The 13,130-nt window shown below is 49.9% G+C and overlaps 1 protein-coding gene across 5 annotated transcripts in view; it reads left to right on the top strand.

Annotated features, from left to right (window-relative positions):
• Positions 1–13,130, top strand: part of PUDP (pseudouridine 5'-phosphatase) — a 605,728-nt gene that overhangs the window by 40,850 nt on the left and 551,748 nt on the right. For all 5 annotated transcript variants that reach the window (XR_009500091.1, XR_009500092.1, XR_009500089.1 and 2 more), the window contains exon 3: positions 11,535–11,764. Coding sequence is in view for 1 of the 5 variants with exons in the window: in XM_059909914.1 (XP_059765897.1) it covers positions 11,535–11,764 (230 nt within the window). In the remaining 4 variants the exon portion in view is untranslated. The remainder of the gene's footprint in view (positions 1–11,534; positions 11,765–13,130) is intronic.

Here is a 13,130-nt window from a genome sequence, read left to right as displayed (position 1 = left end):
GCCCAGGGCGTGGCATCTGGGCCAGTGGACAGGAGGGGGACAAGGCTGAGGCCAGGAGCGATCGCCCACGCCCACGCGCTGCCCATCCCTCGGGCCCCTCGGAGGTGCCGGCCCCACCCCGGCCCCGCCCACCCCTGCCCCCGCCGCACCGCGCTCCCTCGGGTTAGCTCGCTCCCCTCCTCCTGCTCAGATCATCCCGCAGAAGAGCGGAAGTGCACACTGATCCCCGGTCCCCCGGGCAGCCGAGGCTGTGGTGCCCAGGCCTCTGCGGCGGGGTGGGGGGGGGCGGCCAGTCCCCGCTCTCCCGTCCGCGGAGTCTCCCCGTGCTCCGCAGGCTGAGTTCCCCTCGGGAAACCAGGAACGCGGCCGTGCCCACCGTGGAGTGCGGCCCCCCCGACCTAAGCTGGAGAGCAGCCCACGTGGGGACTCCCTGGGCAGGAGGATGGTCCTCGCCGGGCTCAGCAGGTGCTTGCGCTCTTGTCCCTGAGCGCCACTGAAGACTGCAGCCCGGGCGCGAAGTGCACGCCGCTCTCCGTGGTGTGGGCCCCAGTCCCGGTTCTACCCAAGCCCGTTTCTTCTTTGCCAGCCTGCTTTAGCCCGGGTAATGATGTCCGTCTCCACCCCCGCACCCCCCGCCTTCTGCTTCTCTCTTCTACTTTATTCTTCATGTGTCTTATGCCCTTAGTCCCCCATGGCTCTTAGCAGACATTATCGGCTCCTGCCGCCCCACTTTCTGAATGTACGGTCCACCGTCCTGGCAAGAAGGCACTCATTCCCTTAGGGTCATCCTGTAATTCTCCTCTTCCTTCACTCAGTCCTTAAGGGCATCTGGTGCTGGGTGGCTGCTCATGGGCACGTTAAAGAAAGGTGTGTATAATCAGCTTAGGACACATGCATAGCCATTTAAGTGGAAATCTACAGTAACATGTAGTTTTACGTCAGAAAGAGAAATTCAGAAAAGAGTGGTGGAAGGGGAGTGGAGGAAAATAAAGCAGAATATTCTCGGAGCAGTGGCAGCTTTGTGGTCGGGACGGGGGCTTGAACTTTGGGGAAACTGTGGAGAGCACGTGAGATAGAGGCGGCTCGAAGCTAAGCCTCTTACTGCTGATGTGCTTGAGAAATGGGCAAGGACTTCGGCTCGACTAGGTCTTTAGTCTTGAGCTAAGCTGTCTGCTGCTTCTAGAACCAGTGGGAGTTTTGAAGAGATGATGTGCCAGAGGGAAACCCATGCCGGGGGTGGGGGTGGGGGGATTCCTCTGGGTTTATGGCACATGATGACGACGGCAGGGGAGAGTTAGCCGGGAGGAGGACCAGGCTATGAGGGCTTGACCTAAGGTGGAGTCAGAAGGTCTGAGTGGAACACAGTCCCATGTGAGGTGACAGTGTGACGTGGTACTGGCAAAAATTAACATTCACCTGAGAAACCAGGACTGGAACTGAAGTTTCAAGAGTCATTATTACCTAAGCACCGAAGCTGTAGAATTGCAAACATAAAAAGAATCCAGCAGACAGCACATACGGAGAGAAGGTGTGAGTCTCAGGTTACGCATAGCTTTCCTCATCATGAAATAAATCACAACAGCAGTGAAAGGACAGTATTGAGTATGGACGTGGTAACAAACCACATTCGTGATGCCACGCTCCTTCACAATCATTTGCTGGTCAGTAATGCCAGTAACAGACCTTTACAATTCTGATTCCCCTTGTCCTGTAGAGTACTGTCTTATTTGATAATGTACATGGACGTTACTCCTTTTTCCTGGTTTAAATATTCTGGCATTCAGAGACTGCCAGGTGCCTGAATTGTTACTGACTAAATTATAACAGAGACATCCTAGACTAAGCCACGAGATATATGTCTTGTCTTCCTGCGATTCTAGCTATTACTTAACTGTGGGCGTAAAGGTTTTTCTCAAAAGAATGAGCTGCAGTTTGTTTTTTAATGTGTGGCGGTTCCCCTGTGGATTTTTTTTTTTTTTTAAAGAAGATCTCTTATTTATTTATTTATTTATTTATGGCCTAGTTGGGTCTTCGTTTCTGTGCGAGGGCTTTCTCCCGTTGCGGCAAGCGGGGGCCACTCTTCATCGCGGTGCGCGGGCCTCTCACCATCGCGGCCTCTCTTGTTTCGGAGCACAGGCCCCAGACACGCAGGCTCAGCAATTGTGGCTCCCGGGCCCAGTTGCTCCGCGGCATGTGGGATCTTCCCAGACCAGGGCTCGAACCCGTGTCCCCTGCATTGGCAGGCGGATTCTCAACCACTGCGCCACCAGGGAAGCCCCCCCTGTGGATTTTTAAATACTTGGGAGGAAAAGATCATGGATAAAAAGTCCTTACTGAAAGATCCCTCAATTCAGTGGAGAGAAAAGGAGTAGATAGATGGCCGTGATGGTTTAGTCACGGGCGTCGGCAGCTGAGGAGAGTGGCTTCCAGCCGCTTGGACAGGCTCTGGGTGTCTGAGGAGCAGGTGCTGACTGCACAGGTGCGGACTCGGGGCGTGGGTGGCACCTGTGTGGGGTGAGGAGTGACCTGTGGTCCCAGTGAACCCGGCCAGGTTCCGGGGGGCCGCCTGGCCTGCCCCGCACCCCACAGCTTCCCTGTAGCCGACCCGCCCAGCAGTGGGGACGCAGTGTGTGCACAGACAGTACGGGTACAGTTGAACCTTGAACAACACCTGTAGTTTATAGTCGGCCCTCCGTGTCTGCACTTCCTCCTCACCTGCCGAGTCAACCCACCACGGACCGTGCAGCACTGTAGTGTTTCCTGTTGAAACACATCCACCTGAACGTGGACCCGCGCAGTTCACGCCCCTCTTGTTCAGTGGTCAGCTGTATATTGGTCTATTTATTTTCAATCTTGGAAGATACACTCCTAGCATTATTTCGGGGATGCGGTGCACAACAGACAAAATATTTCAGCTGTAGCCTGCTTTTCAAGAAATAAAAAAAAATTGTATTTTTTAAGAATGGAAAGCAACTACTCATAATAGCCAAAAACTTGAAGCTACCCAAGTGTCCACTGATGGATGACTGAATAAATAATATGTCTTGTATTCCTACAGTGGAATATTATTCAGCCTTAAGAAGGAAGGAAATTCTGACACAGGCTACAACACGGGTGAACCTTAAGGACATTGTGCTCAGGGGAAGAAGCCAGACAGAAGAGACAAATACTGTGTGATTTCACTGACAGGAGTCAGCTGCAGTGGTCAGAGTCACAGAGACAGAAGATGGTGCGGAGGTTACCGGGGCGGAAGCAGTGTTCAGTGGGGACAGAGCTTCTGTCTGGGGAGGTGAGAGAGTTCTCCAGATGGCTGGTGGTGACCACTGCACAACAAGGTGAAGCTCCTGAATGCCACTGGCTGTGCACTTAAAAATGCACAAGATGGTAAACTTGATGATATTTTACCACAATAAAAAAAATTTCGTTTCTGTTTTTAAATACCAGAAGCCGTTCACGGATTACGAAGTTGTATTTTGTTAAAGTTCCTGGACAGGCGAGGTTGAAAATGGTGGTAATTGCATGCCGTACAAAGGATTTTCCCGTAAATGTCACAGCTGTGCCTGTCTCCTCTCCCCCAAACCGAGTCACACAGCCACTAGGGGAAGGGCCTTGCTTCCGTGTCCCCCTGAGCCACACACTCAGTGGGACCTTAGTCGCAGTGTCATGGCATGTTGAGTGGGGCTCCAGCACCTCACCACAGAGTCCTCCTCTGAGAGATACCCGTGGAAAGGAGAGGACCCTCGGTAGGGGCTTGCTGCAGCCTCCCATTCGCTGGTGCCTTGGGCATCTCTGCGGCAGCCTAGACAGGAACACAGGGGAAGACTTTCTGTTTCCTTACCAGACCCTTCCCCAGAGCATAGACTATAACACCGAGAATTTTTTATTTGAGGACTTCCCTGGTGGCACAGTGGTTAAGAAGCCGCCTGCTGATGCAGGAGACACGGGTTCGAGCCCTGGTCCGGGAAGATCCCACATGTCGCGAAGCAACTAAGCTCGTGCGCCACAACTGCTGAGCCTGTGCTCTAGAGCCTGCGAGCCACAACTGCTGAGCCCACATGCTACAACTACTGAAGCCCGCACGCCTAGAGCCCATGCTCCATCTGCAACAAGAGAAGCCACTGCAATGAGAGGCCCACGCGCTGCAACAAAGAGTAGCCCCCCACTCGACACAAGTAGAGAAAGCCCACACGCAGCAACAAAGACCCAAAGCAGCCAAAATAAATAAATTAATTTAAAAAAAAAGAATTTTATATTTAAGATAATTCCCAGAAAACAACATGCACAAAAACTCTGGCCACAGTGTTGAAACTTCTGCAGAACGGCAGCAAGGAAAAAATAGTTGACAGTGGAAAATTATCTCATTTGACTGTTCTGGTCCCCACAAATTGGGCTGATCACTTTCATGTTAGTTTGATAGCCACAGTAATGACACTGCTGCTTTCGTCTCTATTGGATGCATCAGGTGAAGGAAATCAATCCATTTTTGATGTGAATTGTTGAGAAGGCACCCACCTTTTTTTCCATCATCTCCTATGTGTGTAGGAATTGAAAACTGAACATGCTTCCTATATCTTTATATCATCTGCAGTTTCTGTACTCGTCCCGTGAAGTAGGCAGGATTGGTCTTACTCACATTTTATAGGTGAGGATGCAGGTTTGGAGACGTAAACTGAAGAGTGAGGAATCTCACCCCTGGACTTCTAGGCCATTCCTGCGCTGCCCTGACTGAGAGCGTTGCGTACGGCGCTGCCTATGGTGACCGGCATCCCTGGTCTCCACGCACCAGAGCCAGGAGCCCCCCCCCCCCTCCCCCAGCTGTGACAACCAAACAGTGTCTCTGGATGTGGCCAGATGCCCCGGGGGGCGGGGGTCTAAACTGTCTCTGCTGGGGAACCACTGCCCTAGATACAGTGGTGGACTGGGAAGGCATCGTGTCAGGTCCCTCTGAGTGTGTTATGGGGCGGATGGAAATTTCAGGCTCCTGGGCCTTGCTCGTCTTGGAAGGCGACCCTTCACTTGAGTTGTCGTTGCCTTTGATGGGCCTGTTCTCCAAATCCTGCCCTGGGAAGGAGGGTGGAATGTCTGGTTGTCCCCACCATCCTCCCATACGTAGGTAAGAATCCTAATTAGAATCCACCCTGGAAAGGGCAACCCTCAGGGCCAGTCAGCAGGACCTTATCTCCCCTGTCTGCCCTGGAATGTGAACTCATGGCCTGTGATCATGCCTTTCCAAAGCACTCCTTAGGAATCCACAGTGACATTAAAATCCAGGCATTGCTAAAGGTCTTCTGTCAGGAGGGAGAGGTGTCAAGATCCCCCCTCTGAGAACCTGCTCCTGTAGCTCCCAGCACCCTCGCACCTCCTGGCTGTTGATCCCAGCAGAGTGACCTGGTCACTCTGGGTCTGAGGTGGCAGCTGGAGGCTCCTCGGGCTTCTTCCTACTGATGCCGAGAGCAGCTGCTAGGCTTCTCTTCCCTTGTGTGTGTGTGTGTGTGTGTGTGTGTGTGTGTGTGTGTGTGTGTGTGTTTCCTTTTTCTTTCCTGAGCTCTGCCCTTGATTGCTAACAATTGCTGAAACGTTGCCAGCACACGTTCATGTTTATAGTCATGAATTATGTCGTCTTCTCAGAATCAAGGCCCCAGCTTCTAGTTTCCACCACCCAGTGCTGCTACCTTGGGTCCTTGGGGCCACAGTTTCTGTGGCTGCTGTAACAAATGACTGCAAACTTGGTGGCCTGGAACAACAGAGGTTTATGCTCTTACAGTTCTGGAGGCTACAAATCTGAGATCAGGGTGTGGGCAGGCTGCACTCCTTCCGGAGACTCCAGGGGGAAGATCCTTCCTACCTCTTCCAGCTTCCGGGGGCTCCAGGCGTCCCTGGGCTTGTGGCCGCCTCCCTCCCGTCTCTGCCTCCGTCTTCATGGGGCTTCTCCTCTGTGTCTGTGTGTCTCCTCTTGTAAGGACACCAGTTGCTATGACCTGAATGTTTGTCATCCCCCCTCACCCCCAAGTTCATAATATATGAAGCCCTAACCCACCCACCCCCGCCGCCCCAGTGTGATTGTGTCAGGAGGTGACCCCTTTGAGAGGCGATTAGGTCATGAGGGTGGAGCCCCACGAATGGGATTAGTGCCCTTATGAAAGAGACCCCAGAGAGCTCCCTCACCCCTTGCACCATGCGGGGACACAGGGAGTAGACAGTCGTCTGTGAACCAGGAAGAGGGCCCCCTCAGCGGACACTGAATCTGCCAGAACCTTGATCTAAATTCCAGCCCACAGAACTGTGAGAAATCAATTTCTGTTGTTTATGAAGTATCCAGCCTGTGGTGTTTTATTATAACAGCAGGAGCAGAGTTAAGACACCAGTCATTGGATTTAGGGCTCACCATAAATCCATGATGATCTCATTCTGGAGGTCCTTCATCACACCTGCAGAGACCCTTGTCCCAAATAAGTTCACGTTCAGAAGCACCAGAGCTTAGGACTCGGACATACCTTTAGGGGGCCACCGTTTGACCCACTGCCCTTGGTGGCATCAGCAGCCGCTCTGTGCTTCCTGAAACACGCGGTGTGTGCATTGCTGTGTGGTATCATCTCCCCCTGGGTCCTGTTCACTCCCCCCTGGGAGTGAACCCTCTCTGGGTTCAGGGTGAAGTGTTAACAAATGATGCCTGAGCTAGTTAGAGGTTTGATGGATATACCCACTCAACGCATGAATTCCAAGGCACCACCTGAAAGAACTCATGTCCGCTGTCTTTTCTGCATTTTTCCTTTTTCAAATCCACTTTTGTGGCAGCCTCTGTGTCCTTTCTCACCAATCTTAGGTCTCTAGGATGAAGTCAGATGGAAACTTTCTTCTATCAGGATCCCTGATGCTCCACATTTCTTATTTCTTCCCCTGTAGGTCAGTCCTGTGAGTGTGGCTTCTTTGTAGCAAGAGCTGTCTTTCTGCCCTGCCCTGAAACCTACTTAAGCACACCAAGGCTACAAGCTGTTGGGTGGATTTCATTTATGTACCTAATAAACCAGCTTCTCCACAGGACAGAACTCCTTTCACATTTTCAGTCTTTTACTTCTCAGAGTGACTGAATAAGAAAAAGTTGGTGTACAGTATTTAAAGGATACAAAAGTGTTTCAGGTTTGTGTGTGTGTGTGTTTTTCAAACCCAAACAGAATAGGCCTAATTTTTTTAAAGATTATTTCCCTGATTTAAAACCAAAATTTTTTGTTCGCTTAAAAAATGAATAGGGCTTCCCTGGTGGCGCAGTGGTTAAGAGTCCGCCTGCCAATGCAGGGGACACGGGTTCGTGCCCCGGTCCGGGAAGATCCCACATGCCACGGAGCGGCTAGGCCCGTGAGCCACAACTACTAAGCCTGCGCGTCTGGAGCCTGTGCTCTGCAACGGGAGAGGCCGCGACAGTGAGAGGCCCGTGCACCGCGATGAAGAGTGGCCCCTGCTCGCCGCAACTAGAGAAAGCCCTTGCACAGAAACGAAGACCCAACACAGCCAAAAATAAATAAATAAATAAATAAATAAATAAAGGAATAAATAAATAAATAAAGGATACAGAATTTCTGAAGGAGTCATGCAATAACGTATCAGGACGTTCGAGTGATTCATTACTGACTGCAACCTGAAGTTTGGTATAATGGTGGTGACCATGGCTAACATCTGTTGGGGCCTTACCTTCCTGTGTGTGCTTTTACATGCAGGACCCTTTACAGGCATTCCTTCACAACTCCACCACCAGGAACATTAATCATTGCTGTGTGACAGTGGACAAAACTGAGCCACAAAGAGGGGACGTAATTGCCACGGGCTGTGATCAGGTCCCTCTCTTGGGTTTCATGTTTGTATTGGTCTCAGACGTTTTCAAGGAGCTCAGTATGTTGTGTCTGATTTAAAAACAGTTGTCCGGGGGCTTCCCTGGTGGCGCAGTGGTTGAGAATCTGCCTGCCAATGCAGGGGACACGGGTTCGAGCCCTGGTCTGGGAAGATCCCACATGCTGCAGAGCAACTAGGCCCGTGAGCCACAACTACTGAGCCTGCGCGTCTGGAGCCTGTGCTCTGCAACAAGAGAGGCCGCGATAGTGAGAGGCCCGCGCACCGCGATGAAGAGTGGCCCCCACTTGCCGCAACTAGAGAAAGCCGTTGCACAGAAACGAAGACCCAACACAGCCAAAAATAAATAAATAAATAAATAAATAAATAAATAAATAAATAAATAAATAAAATACAACAAATTAAAAAAAAACAAAACACAGTTGTCCGAAAACCATTTTTGATTCATTCCCCTATGGATAAAAATGTTGAGTACTCACTCCAATATAGGCTTATTTGTATGTACTTATTTATGTATAGTACTGTGCTGTTACATTAGGTACATTACAAAATATTCACAGAACTAGAAATGTTAGAAGGATAAGCTGAAATGAGATAAACTATATTTAAATTTTTAAAATCAGTAGCACCAAAGAACTTTCCCAGCAAAGTTTTCTTTTTCCAGTAGGTTTTAGAGAAAGCATCTGTTTAAGTATGCTCCATTATTTTTTAATATGTTGGTTTACTATTGTGTAATACAATTTGAATATTTTGTTTTAAATTCAAATCATGTTGATACTCAACTTTAATCACCGTATCCAGACAGAGGTGATTATTGGATGTCTGTTTGTTTATAAGCATTCTTTCATCCATCTTAATTCATCCGTTAAGTAAAGGTTTTTTTTACTGAAATTTAACTGATAAATGTAATTCTCCATGCTATTAATCAGTGCTTGTTGCAAACAATCTTGAATGCTGTGGTTTTTTCATGTTTTCACATAATAGATTCACACCCCATAGAAACCCTTCACGTAGAATGCTTTCACACTGGTTGGAAATTCCTTTCAGTGTGAAATTAAGCATATGTGTTCAGAAGTCATACAGGTCTGTAGTTTTCTTGTGTGACTTTTGTCCAGCTTTGGTATCAGGAAAGTGCTGGCCTCATAAAATGAGTTGGGGAAGCAAGTGTTCCCTCCAATTTCTTGTGGTTTCTTTATTTCTTCTTTCTTTCTGAGATGCTTGGTAAATTCACCAGTGAGGCCATCCAGTCCTAGATCTGGGAAGGTTCTTGACTACAGATTCAATTTCTTTAATAGAGCTAGGTCTAGTTAGGTTATTAGTGTCTTCTTGAGTGAGCTTTCTATCTTTCAAAGAACTTGTCCATTTTATCTAAGTTAGCAGATTTATTGACATGAAGTTGCTTGTCATATTTTGTGTATCCTTTTTAATTATTTTAAGGACCTGTAGTGCTGTCCCTCTTTCACTGCGATAAAGTTGGATTTTTTTTTTTTCCTTAATCAGTCAAGCTAAGAGCCCACCAATTAAATTGATCTTTTTAAAGGACTAGGTTTTGGTTTAATCAGTTTTCTATGTTCTCTTTTCTGTTTTCTGTTTTGAGTTTATTTTTCTTTTCCCTTTACTTTCTTAAGATAAAATCTTAGATTGTAGATCTTCTTTTCTTTCTTCCAGTTTTTGATTTTTCAAATACCATTCCTATTTTAATTCTCCTATGGTCAGGGAAATTACTTTGTATGATTTCAGTTACTTAAAAATTTTTGAGACTTGTTCTTTGGCTCATAGTGTATTCTATCTTGTTGAATATTTTATATGCACTTGAAAATAATATGTATTCTGCTATTGTTGGGTAAAGTGTTATATAAATGTCCATTTGGTTAAGTTGCTTGATAGTGTTTTTGAAGTCTGCAGTACCATACTTATTTTCTCTCTACTTGTTCCGTCAATTACTGAGAGAGGAATTTGAAACATCTGTCTGTTTTTCTCCTTTCTGTGCTTTGAGTTTTTGCTTTACCTATTTTGAAGGTCTGTTATTTGGTGCATACACATTTAGAATTGCTATATCTTCTTGATGAATTGACCTATTTGTCATTACAAAACATCCCTAGTTATCCCTGATAATCGTCATTTGTTGTTCTAAGGCCCACTTGTCTTTTGTTAGTACAGCTACACTGACTGTTGATTGGTAGTGACATAATACATAGTTTTCAATCCTTTTTTGTTGTTGTTGTTAAAATTTTTTTAATGTGGACCATTTTTAAAGTCTTTATTGAATTTGTACAATATTGCTTCTGTTTTATGTTTTGGTTTGTTGACCACGAGGCATGTGGGATCTTAGCTCCCCAACCAGGGATCCAGCCCGAACCCCCTGCACTGGAAGGTGAAATCTTAACCACTGGACCGCCAGGGAAGTCCCTCAGTCCTTTCAGTTTTAACCTATCTGAGTATTTATCTTTAAAGTAAGTTTCTTGCAGACAGCGTGTATTTGGGTCTCACTTTTATTTTTGTTTTTCCATTCTGACAGCCCCTAACTTGGGCATAATTATATTTATCAAGCTGTTATGTGAGGTCATTATCTGCTAATATCCGTCATCTCTTCCATATCTGTGTTCATTTCTATTGATTGCCTTTTTCTCCTGGTTATGGGTTGTATTTCCTCCTTTGCAAGCATGGTAATTTTGATTGGATGTCGGACACTGACTTTTACATCCATCCGAGTGCTAGATTTTGCTGATATAATTGTCTTGGCGTGGAGTTGAGGTCCACGTTTTCCTCTGAGCACCTCATAGGACTGTTTCTCTGAGGGATCACAGTATCTGTTGCCTTTCTGAATGGGTTCAGGTATTGAAAAACGTGTCAATCTTTTCTGTAGCAATTGAGAAAGTAGGGACATCGCCTTACGTACTTACAGAAACAGCCATGATTATCTGATTATTTAAAATACTATTTTAGATAAACCTTTGTGTGGATTTAGACATTACTGTTGTTGTAATCGGCGTGTGTTGAAGGTGGAAAGTACTGTCATTTTTGTCGCATTTCTGATAACTGGCGGTCTCTTAATTGCCTCCAAGGATGATACGTTAACCTACGTGTTTCCCGGACTTAACCGCCACAGTTGATAGGAACGTGAAGCGTGTCTTTCACATGGTGCGTTGTTGTTATTGTCGTTCAGCTGCGTTAAGCAGGGCCTGTTTCACTGTCTGACCCCTTGGTGGGTGGTCCCGCAGCTTTGCTTCAGCTGCGACCTTTCCCTTCAGCCTCTGATGGGGGCGGGTTCCGGATCCAGCAGTGGGAGGCATGCTGAATTGCTTTCTGCACGATACAGAGTTTCCTCAGAAAACACCAGAAGCGTAGTCCTTGTGTATTCGTTGCTTTAAAAGAAAACAGAGCAAAGCCCTGTGTACTCAGTGCAGAGGCCCTTCCTGGGTTTGCTCTGATAGGACTGGCGAACAGAGCAGCGTCATCGCGGTACCACCACCTCTGTTACTTCGGGCGGTGCTATCGCTGAGCCCTGAATTGCCCTCTGGTGTTTGTGCTGGGCGGGGATGTCCCAGGGCCGACGACCCCTGTCAGGACCGTGTGTGAGATCAGACGGTGCCTGAGAGGAGGCAGCAGAGTCAGGGCGACAGAGCTGGCACAGCGTCCCTGGAGGCCTGCGCCCCATCGTCACTGACGCCTCCCCCCCCCCCCCCCCGCAGGTGTGGAGAAGCTGATCCGCCACCTGCGGAAGCACGGTGTGCCCTGTGCCGTGGCCACCAGCTCAGGGACCGCATCCTTCCAGATGAAGACCGGCAGGCACGAGGACTTCTTCAGCTTGTTCCATCACGTCGTCCTCGGCGATGACCCCGAAGTGAGGAGCGGGAAGCCAGAGCCAGACATCTTCCTGGCTTGCGCCCGGAGGTTCTCTCCCGCCCCTCCCGCGGAGAAGGTAGGCGGCAGCGGGCGTGGAGGTGACGCCGTGCGCAGGCGCAGGGTCTCCGTGTCCACGTGGTCAGCTGCTGCGCGGCACTCCTGAGGACTCGAGGAGAGGGCGCTGGGGTCGCCGGCTGGGAGGTGCGTGGGGAGGTCCCTTCATTTTGTGGGGGAGTGCGGCCACGCCAAGTCACCTGGCCAGGGAGTCCCGGCCGGCATCGTCTGGGGTGCCCGAATGTAAGAAAGCCTGGGCTTCGCAGAGCACTGCCTGACGGGCACTTTGCGGGGAAGGGGGGCCTTCAGTGATGCCGGCGGCAGCACCCTTATTGGTAACGAGCAGCCTTGGACACACACGTTCCCTGCAATTCAGCAATTCAGACGAAAGTCAGCAACGCTCAGCGCCCCTCTCCCCACATGCTTCTCGGTGTCTCCCCTGCCAGGGGGCCGCAGGCGGAGCTCCGTCCTGCCTCTGCGGCTGCTTCATTGCGCCGGGTCCGCGGTGGAGCTGGGGAGGTGGCGTCTGAGCCTCGGAGGAGTGCTGAGGGTGCGCGGCGGGGCTTGTTCGGTTCCGCTGAGTCTCCGCGCCGCGCATGGGGGCTGCCGAGACGGAGGAGGGTGAAGAAGCGTCCGCCAGCTGCAGAGGCAGATTCCAGAACACCTGGGGCTTCTCGAGAGCGGTTGCTGCTGGAGACCCACGTGCGTCCACAGCAGGCGGGGCGTCCCTCGGGGTGACGGTGCTCCCGCCTGGTCCCTGGATCTGAGGGCGCCGTGCTTCGTGGGGCATGGGTGCAGTGAGAGATGCTCTCACCGTCTGCCTCTCGCTGACCAGTGAGCCGGCGATGGGGCGGCAGCCTTTGCCACACTAACCACGAGCGCAGGGAAGGTTACTCAGACCTGCCTCCCGATGCAGCTGACGGTGGCGAACGTTGTTGACTGGTGTGTTTTTTGGGCCCGGGGCCTAACTTACTACACGGAACCTGTAAGGGCCGTCCAAATATGTAAGCCCTCGGGCTTTCTCTGATTCTCAGACGCCTGCTGGGCGTCCCGCGATTCAGTGCACTTCTGACGCTGAGGACCTGGATGGAGTCAGCGCCGACCCCCGGGTTGAGGGCTCAGCCCCAGAGACTGCCCCCGCTGCAGACGCCAGCTTCCGATGAGGTACCCAGGCCCCTCACGCTTCTCCCCAGCCGGCCACAGATGTGGGTTCCCACACAGCCCCCTTCCCGGTTGTTATGATTCACTAGAATGACTCAGCGAACTTCGGAAGACACGACGTGCGCTTACTGGTCTAGTTTAGGAGTACAGCTCAGGAGCAGCCAGGTGGAAGAGCTGCTTAGCGCAAGGTCTGGGTGCCGGGGTGCTGGCGCTTCCATGCCCTCTCT

Source organism: Balaenoptera ricei, chromosome X (genome assembly GCF_028023285.1).
Source record: "Balaenoptera ricei isolate mBalRic1 chromosome X, mBalRic1.hap2, whole genome shotgun sequence".
Lineage (NCBI taxonomy): Eukaryota > Metazoa > Chordata > Mammalia > Artiodactyla > Balaenopteridae > Balaenoptera > Balaenoptera ricei.
The sequence above is the reverse complement of the archived record's forward strand: the minus strand, read 5'-3'. Positions and strand labels throughout refer to the sequence as shown.